This window comes from Triticum aestivum, chromosome 5D (genome assembly GCF_018294505.1).
Source record: "Triticum aestivum cultivar Chinese Spring chromosome 5D, IWGSC CS RefSeq v2.1, whole genome shotgun sequence".
NCBI classification, from domain to species: domain Eukaryota; kingdom Viridiplantae; phylum Streptophyta; class Magnoliopsida; order Poales; family Poaceae; genus Triticum; species Triticum aestivum.
The window spans coordinates 384,744,619-384,756,159 of NC_057808.1; the positions used below are offsets into that span (position 1 = coordinate 384,744,619).

At 45.1% G+C, this 11,541-nt stretch overlaps 2 protein-coding genes across 4 annotated transcripts; one reads left to right on the plus strand and one right to left on the minus strand.

The window, feature by feature from the left end:
• Positions 1-718: 718 nt before the first annotated feature.
• On the plus strand, positions 719-2,635 carry LOC123121979 (chitinase-like protein 1). The gene is made up of 3 exons (XM_044542085.1): positions 719-1,432; positions 1,583-1,739; positions 1,858-2,635. The coding sequence occupies exons 1-3, from the start codon at positions 1,030-1,032 to the stop codon at positions 2,294-2,296; spliced, it is 999 nt and encodes a 332-aa protein (XP_044398020.1). The 5' UTR covers positions 719-1,029; the 3' UTR covers positions 2,297-2,635.
• Positions 2,636-2,989: 354 nt separating this feature from the next.
• LOC123121980 (methyl-CpG-binding domain-containing protein 2) lies at positions 2,990-10,248 on the minus strand. 3 transcript variants are annotated; one of them, XM_044542087.1, is made up of 5 exons: positions 10,039-10,248; positions 6,626-7,153; positions 5,091-5,144; positions 3,987-4,147; positions 2,990-3,616 (listed from the first exon to the last, which is right to left on the minus strand). In XM_044542087.1, the coding sequence occupies exons 2-5, from the start codon at positions 7,132-7,134 to the stop codon at positions 3,399-3,401; spliced, it is 942 nt and encodes a 313-aa protein (XP_044398022.1). In that variant the 5' UTR covers positions 7,135-7,153; positions 10,039-10,248; the 3' UTR covers positions 2,990-3,398. The 3 variants fall into 3 exon arrangements, with proteins under 3 accessions (XP_044398022.1, XP_044398021.1, XP_044398023.1); XM_044542086.1 differs by having other exon boundaries at positions 6,626-7,188; positions 10,039-10,236; XM_044542088.1 differs by having other exon boundaries at positions 6,626-7,162; positions 10,039-10,218.
• Between the last annotated feature and the right edge of the window lie 1,293 nt (positions 10,249-11,541).

An 11,541-nucleotide genomic window follows, 5' to 3' on the forward strand; every position in this document is an offset into this window, starting at 1 on the left:
CAGACATGGTCCTCCGTGATCACACATATAGCATCATTTTCTGCTCATGCCGCCACATGTTCTCTTGTAGCGACGCGCTGGAGGCTGAGTTATCAACTATTGCGAAGGGATAAACACTCTCCCGATTCCATATCGAAACCGATTGCTTGCAGGTTGTGAATATGACAGTGAGTGTTGAGCATGTTCGCTTGTCTTATACGTTCTTGGTGTATGAAATCAAGGTACATATGAAGGTTAGTTGTGCTTGCATTGCTCACATCCGACTATCAAAACTAAGTAAGCCATTTTATGTCAAACTTTGGAAGAACACATATACGGACTGCGGTTTGCAGACCAGATAACGTCGGAGTTTTATGCCGCCATGGTTGTAACCTTCATGTATTGAGTAATAGTACAAATGTTGTTTCTCGTAAAAAAAATTAAGACAAATGGGGAGGCATTTGGGGCTTTTCATGGAAATGCCCGAGGTGCAAGTGTGTAAACCGTCGGTGGAACTTCCTGAATTTCCACTTGTTTGTTACTCCCTCCGTCCCATAATATAAGAGCGTTTTTTACACTAGTGTAGTGTCAAAGATGCTCTTATATTATGGGGCGAAGGGAGTATTATAGTAGTACAAGAAACACGGAATTTCGGCTTAAAAAAAGAAAGGAAGACGGAATTTACCGGGAAAATCATTAACGGTAACGTCTTACCTACCGGACCAGCTGTCTTGCAGCTCTTGCCGTCGTCCTCCCTCCCTCGTCTTGACGGACGGCCCTCCCGCCACCGACACCACTCCTCTCTCCCCCGGTCGGCGCGCGCGGTTGCCACTTCGCTTTCATCCCCACTCCCATTTTTATCTCCTCACCAGATCCCCGCCACCAGCTACCGCATTCCCCAAAGATCCAGATCGCACCAAACGGAGGCAGTCCAGATCGAGCTCCCGAGCTCCCGGGAAGAAGCGAGATCCAGATCGAGCTGAGCTGCTCTGCTTGGGCCGCCGGAGCTGAGCTGAGCTGCTCTGACCGCCGGAGCGGAAGAGCAAGAAGATGAAGCGGAAGACGCGGAACAAGATCGTGGTGACGGTGCTGCTGCTGGGGGCGGCGGCGGTGCTGATCGGCGGCACGCTGGCGCTGATCCTGACGGCGGGCACCTGGAAGGTGAAGCTCAAGGAGTCGCAGGAGAAGGTGTGCAACAAGGGGTGGGAGTGCTCCGGCACCAAGTACTGCTGCAACCAGACCATCACCGACTTCTTCAAGGTGTACCAGTTCGAGAACCTCTTCGCCAAGCGCAACTTCCCCGTCGCCAAGGCCGTCGGCTTCTGGGACTACCAGGCCTTCATCACCGCCGCCTCGCTCTTCGAGAACCAGGGCTTCTGCACCACCGGCGGCATCGACATGCAGATGATGGAGCTCTGCGCCTTCCTCGGACACGTCGGCGCCAAGACCTCATGTATGTATGCTTGTTCTTTTTTCTTCTTCTTCTACTTCTCCGGTGGGGAGGCTCGATTCCGATTCCGATGGACTGCCGGCTTGCTCTGCTTCCTGTTGCCTCCCCTGCTTCGATTAGATCCAGGAGACCGACTGATTGATCTTCTTGCAGGTGGATACGGCGTGGCCACCGGCGGTCCGACGGCGTGGGGGCTGTGCTACAACCACGAGATGAGCCCCGACCAGGGCTACTGCGACGACTCCTACACGCAGTGGCCCTGCGTCAAGGGCGCCGAGTACTACGGCCGCGGCGCCATCCCCGTCTACTGGTAATTAATAGAGCTCATCACTAGATTCATCACAGTTCTTGCGATGCCAATCAATTGATCCATTAAAGTGGAAGTAGAAAACCAGTTCGCTGATGTGTGATGGGGTCTCCATGGCCAGGAACTTCAACTACGGCGCGGCGGGGGACGGGCTGAAGGTGGACCTGCTGCACCACCCGGAGCTGCTGGAGCAGAACGCGACGCTGGCGTTCGCGGCGGCCATGTGGCGGTGGATGACGCCCATCAAGAAGAAGCAGCCGTCGGCGCACGAGGCCTTCACGGGGGTGTGGAAGCCCACCAAGAACGACACGCTCAGCAAGCGCCTCCCGGGCTTCGGCGCCACCATGAACCTCCTCTACGGCGAGTCCATCTGCGGCAGGGGCTTCATCGACGAGATGAACGTCATCATCTCCCACTACCAGTACTACCTCGACCTCATGGGCTTCGGCCGGGAGCGGTCCGGCCTCAACCTCGACTGCGCCGAGCAGGCCCCCTTCAACCCCGCCCCCAAGAAGGACGACGAGCAGCAGCCCACCGGAGGCCAGAAGCCGTCGGGCTAGCACGCACCATGTTGTTGTTGTATACATGTTCAGATATTCTTGCCACGCACCATTGCCTGCTCTGCTCCCCGAGCTATGCTGAGTTGCTGATACATACTTCAGTGTGTGAGCTTTGGTGCCATTTTGGGTAGGGCTCTGTATGTGAATTGGGGAAGCTGTAGCCTGTGTGTGTACCACGGTGTCCATTTTCAGTTGTTTTGTTTCATTTTTTTGTGTCACACAATGTCTAAAGAGGAGAATTCGAACTGAACATAGGCAACATATCCTGCCATGACTCTGCTCAACTTTCTGTATATGTTCCACCTGAGTAAGGTATTGCTTGATTTATCCATGTATAAATACCAGTCTGACCTGACTAAGGTGTTGCTTGATTGAGCCATTTGTGAGGGGACATCTTTAGCAAACGTGATCCAAGGAAGGAAAGAGTCGATCTATGAACAGCCGTTGTTTTGAACCTAGGAAAACGCTATGTTTTGCTGCAGAATCATTGTGTTTTACATGCCTAAAAAAGCTAGAGAAGCTTAACGAAATTTTGCTAGAATAATACTAGTGTTGTTTATGTATGGAAAACGAAGCTCTGTTCGAATCATATAGTAGCTTTGCTCATGCATAGATATGGAGATTTTGTTTAATTGTTGAACGGCATGGATCATACTGGCAAATATATTAGTAGAGCATCACGAGCGCAGAGAATAACGCAGGTGCCACTGCTACAACTGGCATGTCTCGATAGATAATAGAAGAGTCGACTCCGACATACAGCACAACACAACAGTTCCCTACCGACATCTCTGTATCTTACAAAGCAGAAAATAAAAGGCATCTAATCTTGCACGACAAGGTCTCCTACATAAGCACGTAGGGGAACATACATGCTCCGAAAGGGTTCGACAGGGCTTCCCCGATACTACAACATTCAGTCAACTTACTGTCCCAAATCGTCGAATTTTGGTCGACCTCGAAGGTTCGTGCCTCGGTACACATATAAGGCCATTACGGACTCGCATTACAGAAAAAACCAGCTCCCGCATACAATGGAGAAGGAATAGAGAGTCGAGGAAATCATCGATGCGGAGCACTGGGTACGTCAGACTGCAGCTTTTCAGGCAGTGGTGGTAGCATCTCCATTCTGAGCATCCTCTAGCTTGGTTTCCGGCCCATCAGACACATGGTTGTTAGCATCTGACTCTCCTGGTTCTGCTTTCCTCTTCCGGACCAGCTCCACATCTGCCGATCCAACTGGCTTTTCGTCGGCATGAGAAGCTGGTTCACTTGCCTTAGCCTCACTTGCAAGAGGGGCAGCCCAGGATATGGGGTTAACTGAGAGAAAAACACAACATGAGATGGTCTGCACTTAACCAAATTGGTTTTGAAAAGCACCTGATGATATGCACCAAGCAACCGTTACCAATTTCACGAATCAATGAAGGAGCATACATGTGCCAAAGCAGTATGGTTCAACTAGTGTCTTGACCATGTGTACCCGTTGTACGGTATAGTAGCCAATACTTCTCAAGTAGATTAAAGGTTAGTTTTGAGTTCTCATGTTATAGTTGAAATATTTGGATGGATAATCGTAATTCATGACTACCGTTTACGACAAAGATATAATCTAGCAAAGCAGTAAGAAAAAGTTATATAGTATATGCTTTAACAAATTATGATGAGTTCATTTATACAACGTACACACCTTCCACTGGTTGAAGAGGCTTAGTTGTTGCTTCATCACTTGGACTTGCGTTCTTAGGGCGCTTTTTGACATAGTTCTGCCGCAGAGGTCTAGGAATCTGGAAGGAAAACTGAGCTAATGTTACACCCTGCGCTCCATACTCTGGATTTTCTTGGAGGTACCTGCAAAGTATGGCATAGAGAGTTTAGACCATAGACAGATGAGTCGCACGTAGTAATTTTAGAGACAAAAAAGGAGGCAGAATTGACCATGCACCAATGTTGTTAGCTAATAGCTACAAACCCTTATCCACCGTTGGATCAGATAGGAGATTTTTCATCCATTCCCTTCCGTAGCACTACCCTAAAGCTGCAAAAGCTTCATACGCGCACACGCCCATCGGCCCATGCACCTGAGTTGAATTTGTAACCTTTTGCACAATGTAGCATGACACAAAACTAATTTGACACCATGCAATCATTGGCGACTTTCAGTCTGCCCCGTGCACAAATTTGAACCTTTGAGTTTCTAGGGATCCATTAGTCCAATATTATATGCTATAAGAGGGATCCCATTACTATCAGCACAAATAAGAGGGGTCCCATTACTATCAACACAAATAAGAGGGATCCCATTACCGTACGCTCATACGCCGTATAAAAGAGAGGCGTCTTAAAGTGCATCATAAGGGGTATGTGTAGCGGTCTTAATTATTTGCCTAAAATTTCCGGTGAAGTGTTCATAGGGACCCCACGCATAAGACAGACTACAAAGCAGAATGATGTGCATAGCTTCCCACATATGTGCACAATCTATTTCTACACTATGGAATACCATTTTATGAAAAATGGTTCAGGAGATTGCACTCCCAGTTCTCGTGTACCACTCATACGCATATACAGATATTATACTTTATCAATTTAGATGTGCTCCGTTAGTAGTAACTAGATACTTATTAATTGCAATGTCCAATTACAAAATATGGAGAAGAAAGCAGCATAAGATTTGCAATACAAGTGCTACTTCATGTTTTGACTTCAGATACAAATTTGAGGAAATAAATTACAGCTCAACAGATGAAGATTGATGTTGAAAGGACAATTTGAGTAAATTTGCATCACGTACCGATCAACTTCAACCAGTGACCTCAGTTTCCTCGCAGTAGGAGAAGTGTAGTACCTGAAACCAAGATACAGAGCATTACGGTAATTACAGATACTGTAGCAAGGGTACATGTTATATTACAATAATGAAATGAGGTTTTTTAGGACAGATATTGTCTATTACTCCCTCTGACGTTTTAGGTCACTACTTAGGTCACTAAAGTAGTGACCTAAAACGTCTTACATTTGTTTACAGAGGGAGTATATCCTTACAAGAATGTAAAAAATGCAAGCCCAGAAATTTCCACATTAATCAAGAGGACAAGAGAATATCTACCCTACCTATTTTGGTGGGTCCAAAATTATGACCGTGTAGATTTATTAGTTTATTTGTGCAACCCTTATCATTTGCTAAATTCAGCAGAAGGTAGATGATTTAATTTACCATCAAAATATACCATTTGAATGAAAATGGAATGCTGTTCTGGAACAAGATGAAATGTCCGTTAACTAAGCCTCTCATCTTTGCAGCTTATATTACTTGTGGTGATGAGAACTAAGTGGGTCTTTCCACCTATTTTACGTTTTCCACCGCCCTCTGTCGCCTTAATTCCCATATGCGTCATACATGACTCCAATCAGCAGTTTTTTTAGTGATGCTGCCGGATCAACTAAAGTTATTGGTCTCTTCTCCAATAATCGATAGCAATGTCAACACGAAAAAATCTCCTCGAAAAAGATGTTTACACAGCAAAATGTCAAACTGATAGGCCGTCAGCATAAAATAATATCTCCTTTTATGAACTTGCTTCAGAATAGAATCAGGAGTCCAGGACAGCACTGAAACCTAGACTGACCATGCCAATGCACTATTAGCCAAGTGGCCAGATAATAAGGGGCTGGCAAAACTTCAAGGGATAGCAAAAACTAAAAAATGTGTGGTATGATTCACTGATGAAGAAAATCAGTACTCCGCGGCTCTACACGGAGAAGACTAATTACTCCCAGCCTCAAGAAGGTGACTACAGAAACATGTCAATAATAAATGGGTTCTCATGCTTACAACCATATTTCCTTGGTTCATCTGAAGTAACAAGAGGCAGCAGAATTGACTTTTTCATACAAGTTCTGCACCGCCAAAGATGCTATGGGTAACTAAGCAACTAATGTGATTTAAATTAGCACAAACTAAGCATCCATACAACAATCTAACATTTTGATGCAGAAAGGTCCCCTTCACTTCCCTGGAGTTCAGGGGGGTCAACCCTAAGATCACCGTTAAGAAAAAGTAACATAATATGCTTAGTAGTTCCTATATTCCCGACTTGAACTCTTCGTAACTGAGACATAAATGGTGTATGCGTGCAACTTGGAAAAGGTGTGGTGTAGAAAAAAATACAAATGTGCGGGTTATTGGCTAATTTTCTGTTATTTCCATGTGCATTAAAAACTGATTTTAGCATATAGAGATAAAGTGGCAGACAATAAAAAAATCAATGTCCTTGCAGAAATAGCCTGACAAGCAAATAGAGGCAGTGACAGAAAAGCATCACTCACACATCAGCAAATTTGGTGCCTCCTTCACCTCTTATTCTAATCTGCCTTTCCCATCCAGCAGGAGGCTGTGCAATATTGGGTTTGTCGATAGCCCAGAGTCTGCTTCCATCCTGAGAAATATCTTCTTGATCATCGCATGTTACATCAGGTTTCCATTCACGGGCTCTTTCGCAGTCAAAAGGTTCCTGTATAATATGCTCGCGTATTTCTTCATACTTCTCTTTCGTTGGAATAAGTCTCCATTTGAAGCACCTAGCACATTGGATAGTGAATGCCCCAATACATGGCGATCCACGGTATGACACGTTGGAAGCAGCTGATTGCTGCAATGGGGAACTGTCTTCTCCAAATTCATCTTGCGCTTTATCTACTGTTTCAAACTTCAAACCAGGCGTTTTATCTGATGCAGTTTCAGACGGAAGCTCGTCATTCTCAAATTGGTGGCCATCCGTACCAGACAAACTAGTACGGCTCTTCTTCAATGGTTGGGGAGATTTAGAACTGTCCATAGGTTCTGCAAGAGATTGCCTGCACCAACTTCCAAATTATTAGGGCCTAAGTACCTGCAGTTGGTATCCAAAATCATAACTCCGTGATGTAACAAATATGATGTGGATGCAAATTTAATAGAAAGCAGATGCGCAGCCCACTGATAGATATCAACAAGAAGATAGCTCAAATTAACTGCACGAAAAAGCTAAGCAAAATGAAGGTGTTCTGTCTTCCAACAATAATTTTGAACGTTGTCCAACTATTGTGTGGCAATACCAGTATTAGCCACAAGACTCTCCCAAGTACATAATGATCATGTAAGTGTAACTTAGATGAAATATTACAATCACTGTGCAAATTACATGCACAGCCTTTGGACTAGTGTAAACAATAGACTGAACAGAGAATGTTGCACATGAGATCGTACAATTTTTACTTCTGTAATACAATAGAAACGTAAAAACCAGATAGAGATGGACTTGTTCCCAACCCACACAAATTTAGAACGGATAACCATGTGAAACATGATTGTTTACTAATCAATAAAAATTTCTTCCGGTGCATTTGCTAACCCAAGTTTGATCTAATTTATACTGTAGTATGTATAACACCCAAATAGTACATTATGTTCCAAAAATACTTATCATTTTTCAAAGGAAAATAATACTCCCTCCGATTTTTCAAGTTTTCAATCCCGATATTTAAAATGATATTAGCAAACTGGCAGTCAAAGTTTTTTTTTTTACTGAAGGTACGTCCAAAACGCCCCATATTTGTGAACTGGGGATAGTAGTTCAACAATAATGCAGCAACTTTAAGCCTCAGCTAGCACACAAATTCACAATCTTCTTTTCCCTTTACAACAGATGAACAGGCCGTCAGTTGCAGATATTTTTCTGCACACTTCCAAATCATCCTTCAACAAGTCCTATTTTACTATAACGTATTAACATCTATAACTTAACAGTGTGTGTAACAGAAAAGAAATTTCAGTTGTCAGAGACACCTACATGGAAGTAACTTGAATTGCAGTGCAGGTCACTGCAGAGCAACACAAGCATCACTCCAACTAACAAACCAGATAGTTTTAGTAGCTTGGTCCCATGTATACATGCATATGCTCCCACATGCCAGTCCTCAAGACCAGGCATCTGTTGTGACACTTCCCATTGTGGGGGTGTTTGTTTGGCTAGAAACAAGTACAACAGGGTCAGGTGAGGCTAAAGGAGAAGAGGATCCAGAGTGGGAGTTTGGAAGTCAGGATGGTAGTAGCAACTATTAAAATATATGGTTTGGAGAGTCGATTCTGCAGATTCAACCATGGGATGGGAATGTAATTGATAAAATGCTAATGTGGAATCCAGAGGAATGTGGATGAGAAGTGCGCATGAGGAAAGGGCTAACAGTGATACCAGTGGAAGAGTTTTAGATTTAGTGATTTACAATATCGCTTAGTAGCTGCTTCTATAACTAGTGGATTCATAAATATATACACCGTGTTGCCAAGTCATATCTGTGTTACTAAGATGGCTAGTAAATGGTGTGTGCATAGCACGTAGGGGCAAAGTGCTTAAGAACTTACAACACTCGAAACAATTATATGTATAATTTTTCTGGAACTTTTTTAATTGAGCATACTAATTTGGCTTTTTCCTCTCGTAAGAATTGGATGTGTGTAGAATGTCAAAGTACGGTAGGCGTGATTCAAAATGTAGCACGAATACCCAGCCAAGTGTAACGCAGCGCTGCCGCTATATGCGCGAAACCAGCAGATTGTGCTCCGGTGCATCGTAGCTGACTGTTATTAACCACTTTTATTTATTTTAGCTATTCACTAGTAGTCTGTATGGGCCAACAAGGCAGGAAGCACGGTAGCGCCAGTTCACTTGTGGTGTAGGCTTGTGAGTCGTTTCGACTGCCTTTTCCGCATGTGGGACCAGTGCTCTGTGCGAACGCAAGCCGTCAGATGAAATACAAACACAGCCCACGTTGCAGGGATTCGCTCATGTTTCACCGTCTGATTCATTCAATCAATGGCCAAAAATGCTCCTACTTTAGCAGGAACACCTTAGATGCAGGCTAAATCCAGATTTCAACCACCGGTGTACTATATATAGATTTAACAATCTGGCCGGCTTAAGCAAACTGACTAGGTTAGAACACAAAGCACTCGCTGCAATTACACTTTCCACTACTGGGAAGTACCAATAGCTAGAGCCCAATCCGGCGATGCAGTACCTTCGCCCGCTGCTGCATCCTGTCCAGCCGGCCACCGCGCAGATCAAAGACCACGTGAGGTGGCGGCAGCAGATCCGGAAGGGAGGGAAGCGGGGACGGCGATTCCAGCGACCGGAAGGCTTTGTTTTGGTGGCAGCGGTGGCCGCCGACGGACTCGCCGTATGTGGCTTCAATTCAGTATCATGTGGGGTTTGAGCTTCACTATCTTAATAGGTTCAAGAAAAGCATGCACATCTCGCGCACGCATGAATACCCACGACACGCTGAATGTTCGTCGGTAATCCACAGCAGTCAAGGAAATTTGTACGCAATAAGCAGATCTCCGCACCAGCGAGGGGCGGATCTAGATGGTGCGCCGGGTGTGCGCACGGAAGCTGCCAAGGCCGGTGGGATTTAACTAATTGCTGGATGGAAACAACCTCGTACCTCGAAACCTAATGGCTCGCGATGCCCCGAACGGGAACGCCGAATGGCTCGCGATGTCCCGACGGGGAAGGACGGGAAAGGGACACGCGCGTGAGAGCCGGGGTGCTGAGAGAGGGGGGCGGGGTTGGGGCAGTCGGCGGCGACGGTAGGGTGCGGGCGCGGTGTAGGCTACGGGGGAGCTTTAGACCGTGCCGCCGTGCTGCTAGGTCATGGACTCGGGATGGGAGAGAGAGCAAAGGTGCGGGGAAGGGGAGTACCTCTGAGGAGAGATCGAGGCCGGTGCGGGCGGCTGGCGGTAGGGATTGGAGAGCTCCGGTGGTGGTCGCCGCCGGCGGCGGCGGATGGGTTGGGGGATTAGAGGGCTGACTAGCCTTCTCCGTCCGCCTGCGTGACGCACTCACGCCCGATCGGTCTGAAAATAAAGCACGCGACCTGGTCCAAATGAGAAAAAATCCAGCCGAGGTGAAGAGAGAAAAAAAACTCGTGAGGCCATCTCCATCCCTCGCCCACGAACGGACACCGCATCCGTCCACGGACACGGATGCTGCAGCCCATCATTCAACTTTATCCGCATACATTTCAAGTCGTATTTCAACCTGACGAAATTTATCACAGCAGAATTCATCAAAATTTGAGCGGAAAATAGCACAAATCATTCATACTCCCTTCGTTCCTAAATATAAGTCCTTTTAGAGATTCTAATATAAACTACATACGAAGCAAAATGATTACATAGCATGCAAACAAGTCTAATACAACAATAGTTCATATTCAGCAAGAAATGGTTCAAATTTAACTAGATTAGCCGGATGTTCAACAAGTTTTTCATGAGCGGGTCATGTCGTCCTATACATACTGCCCCTTGAACTTCATCCAACCATGTATGTGCGTAAATTGTTGTCTCTACCCTGTGGTACATCACGACAATCCCCCCCCCCCCACCCCCCCCCGCGCGCAACGCTATTGTTATCCTATCTATTTTGCAGGTGGTACCGATTCAAAACATGCGCTGAAATGTTTCATTCTCTTGCTCTGTTTCCTTCTTCTTGTCTAACATGCAAGAGAAAAGTCCATAAGAAATGGATCTGAAATTCTATACTTCTTTGAGGAGAATTATGCCCACTTGCCCTGAAATGTCTCATTCTTCTGCTTTGATATTATCCGTCAATCTAACTTGCAGAAGAAGATGCTTCAATAGATATCTTTGACTTGCTCCAAAATATTATTGCTCTAATGTTTTTCTTTCGACAAGCTAACTTGCAGAAGAAGATTTTTGATCTGAAATGTTTCATTTTCTCTGCCCTGATATAACTTTTGTCAATCTAACTTGCAGAGGAAATTCTTCAGAAGATATTTCCGACAAACGTTGAAACTTTTCAGTTCTTCTGCTCTATTACCTTGTATCATTCTTTCTTGCAGAAGAAAATTTGTCAGAAGTGAATCTGAAAACTCTGATATTGCGAGGAAAATATCACTCCTTATTTCTACAGCAAATCATTTCAAAGTCTTTGTATTCTTGAAATAAATATTTTTCAAGGGCTTTGTCTTGCAGGAAAATATCTCTCTCAGATATCACCGAGTGCATTGATTGATCTCACTCAATCGAATCATCTCTCAACACATGTAGGATTTTCACTCTAGGAAAATCTTCACTAAGATGCATACATTTAGGGGAGCGTATTTTATCTTCGGATATTCTCTCAACACATGTTTTTCCGCACATTATCAGTTACGCTTACAGCTACCCTTTCGATGTGTTC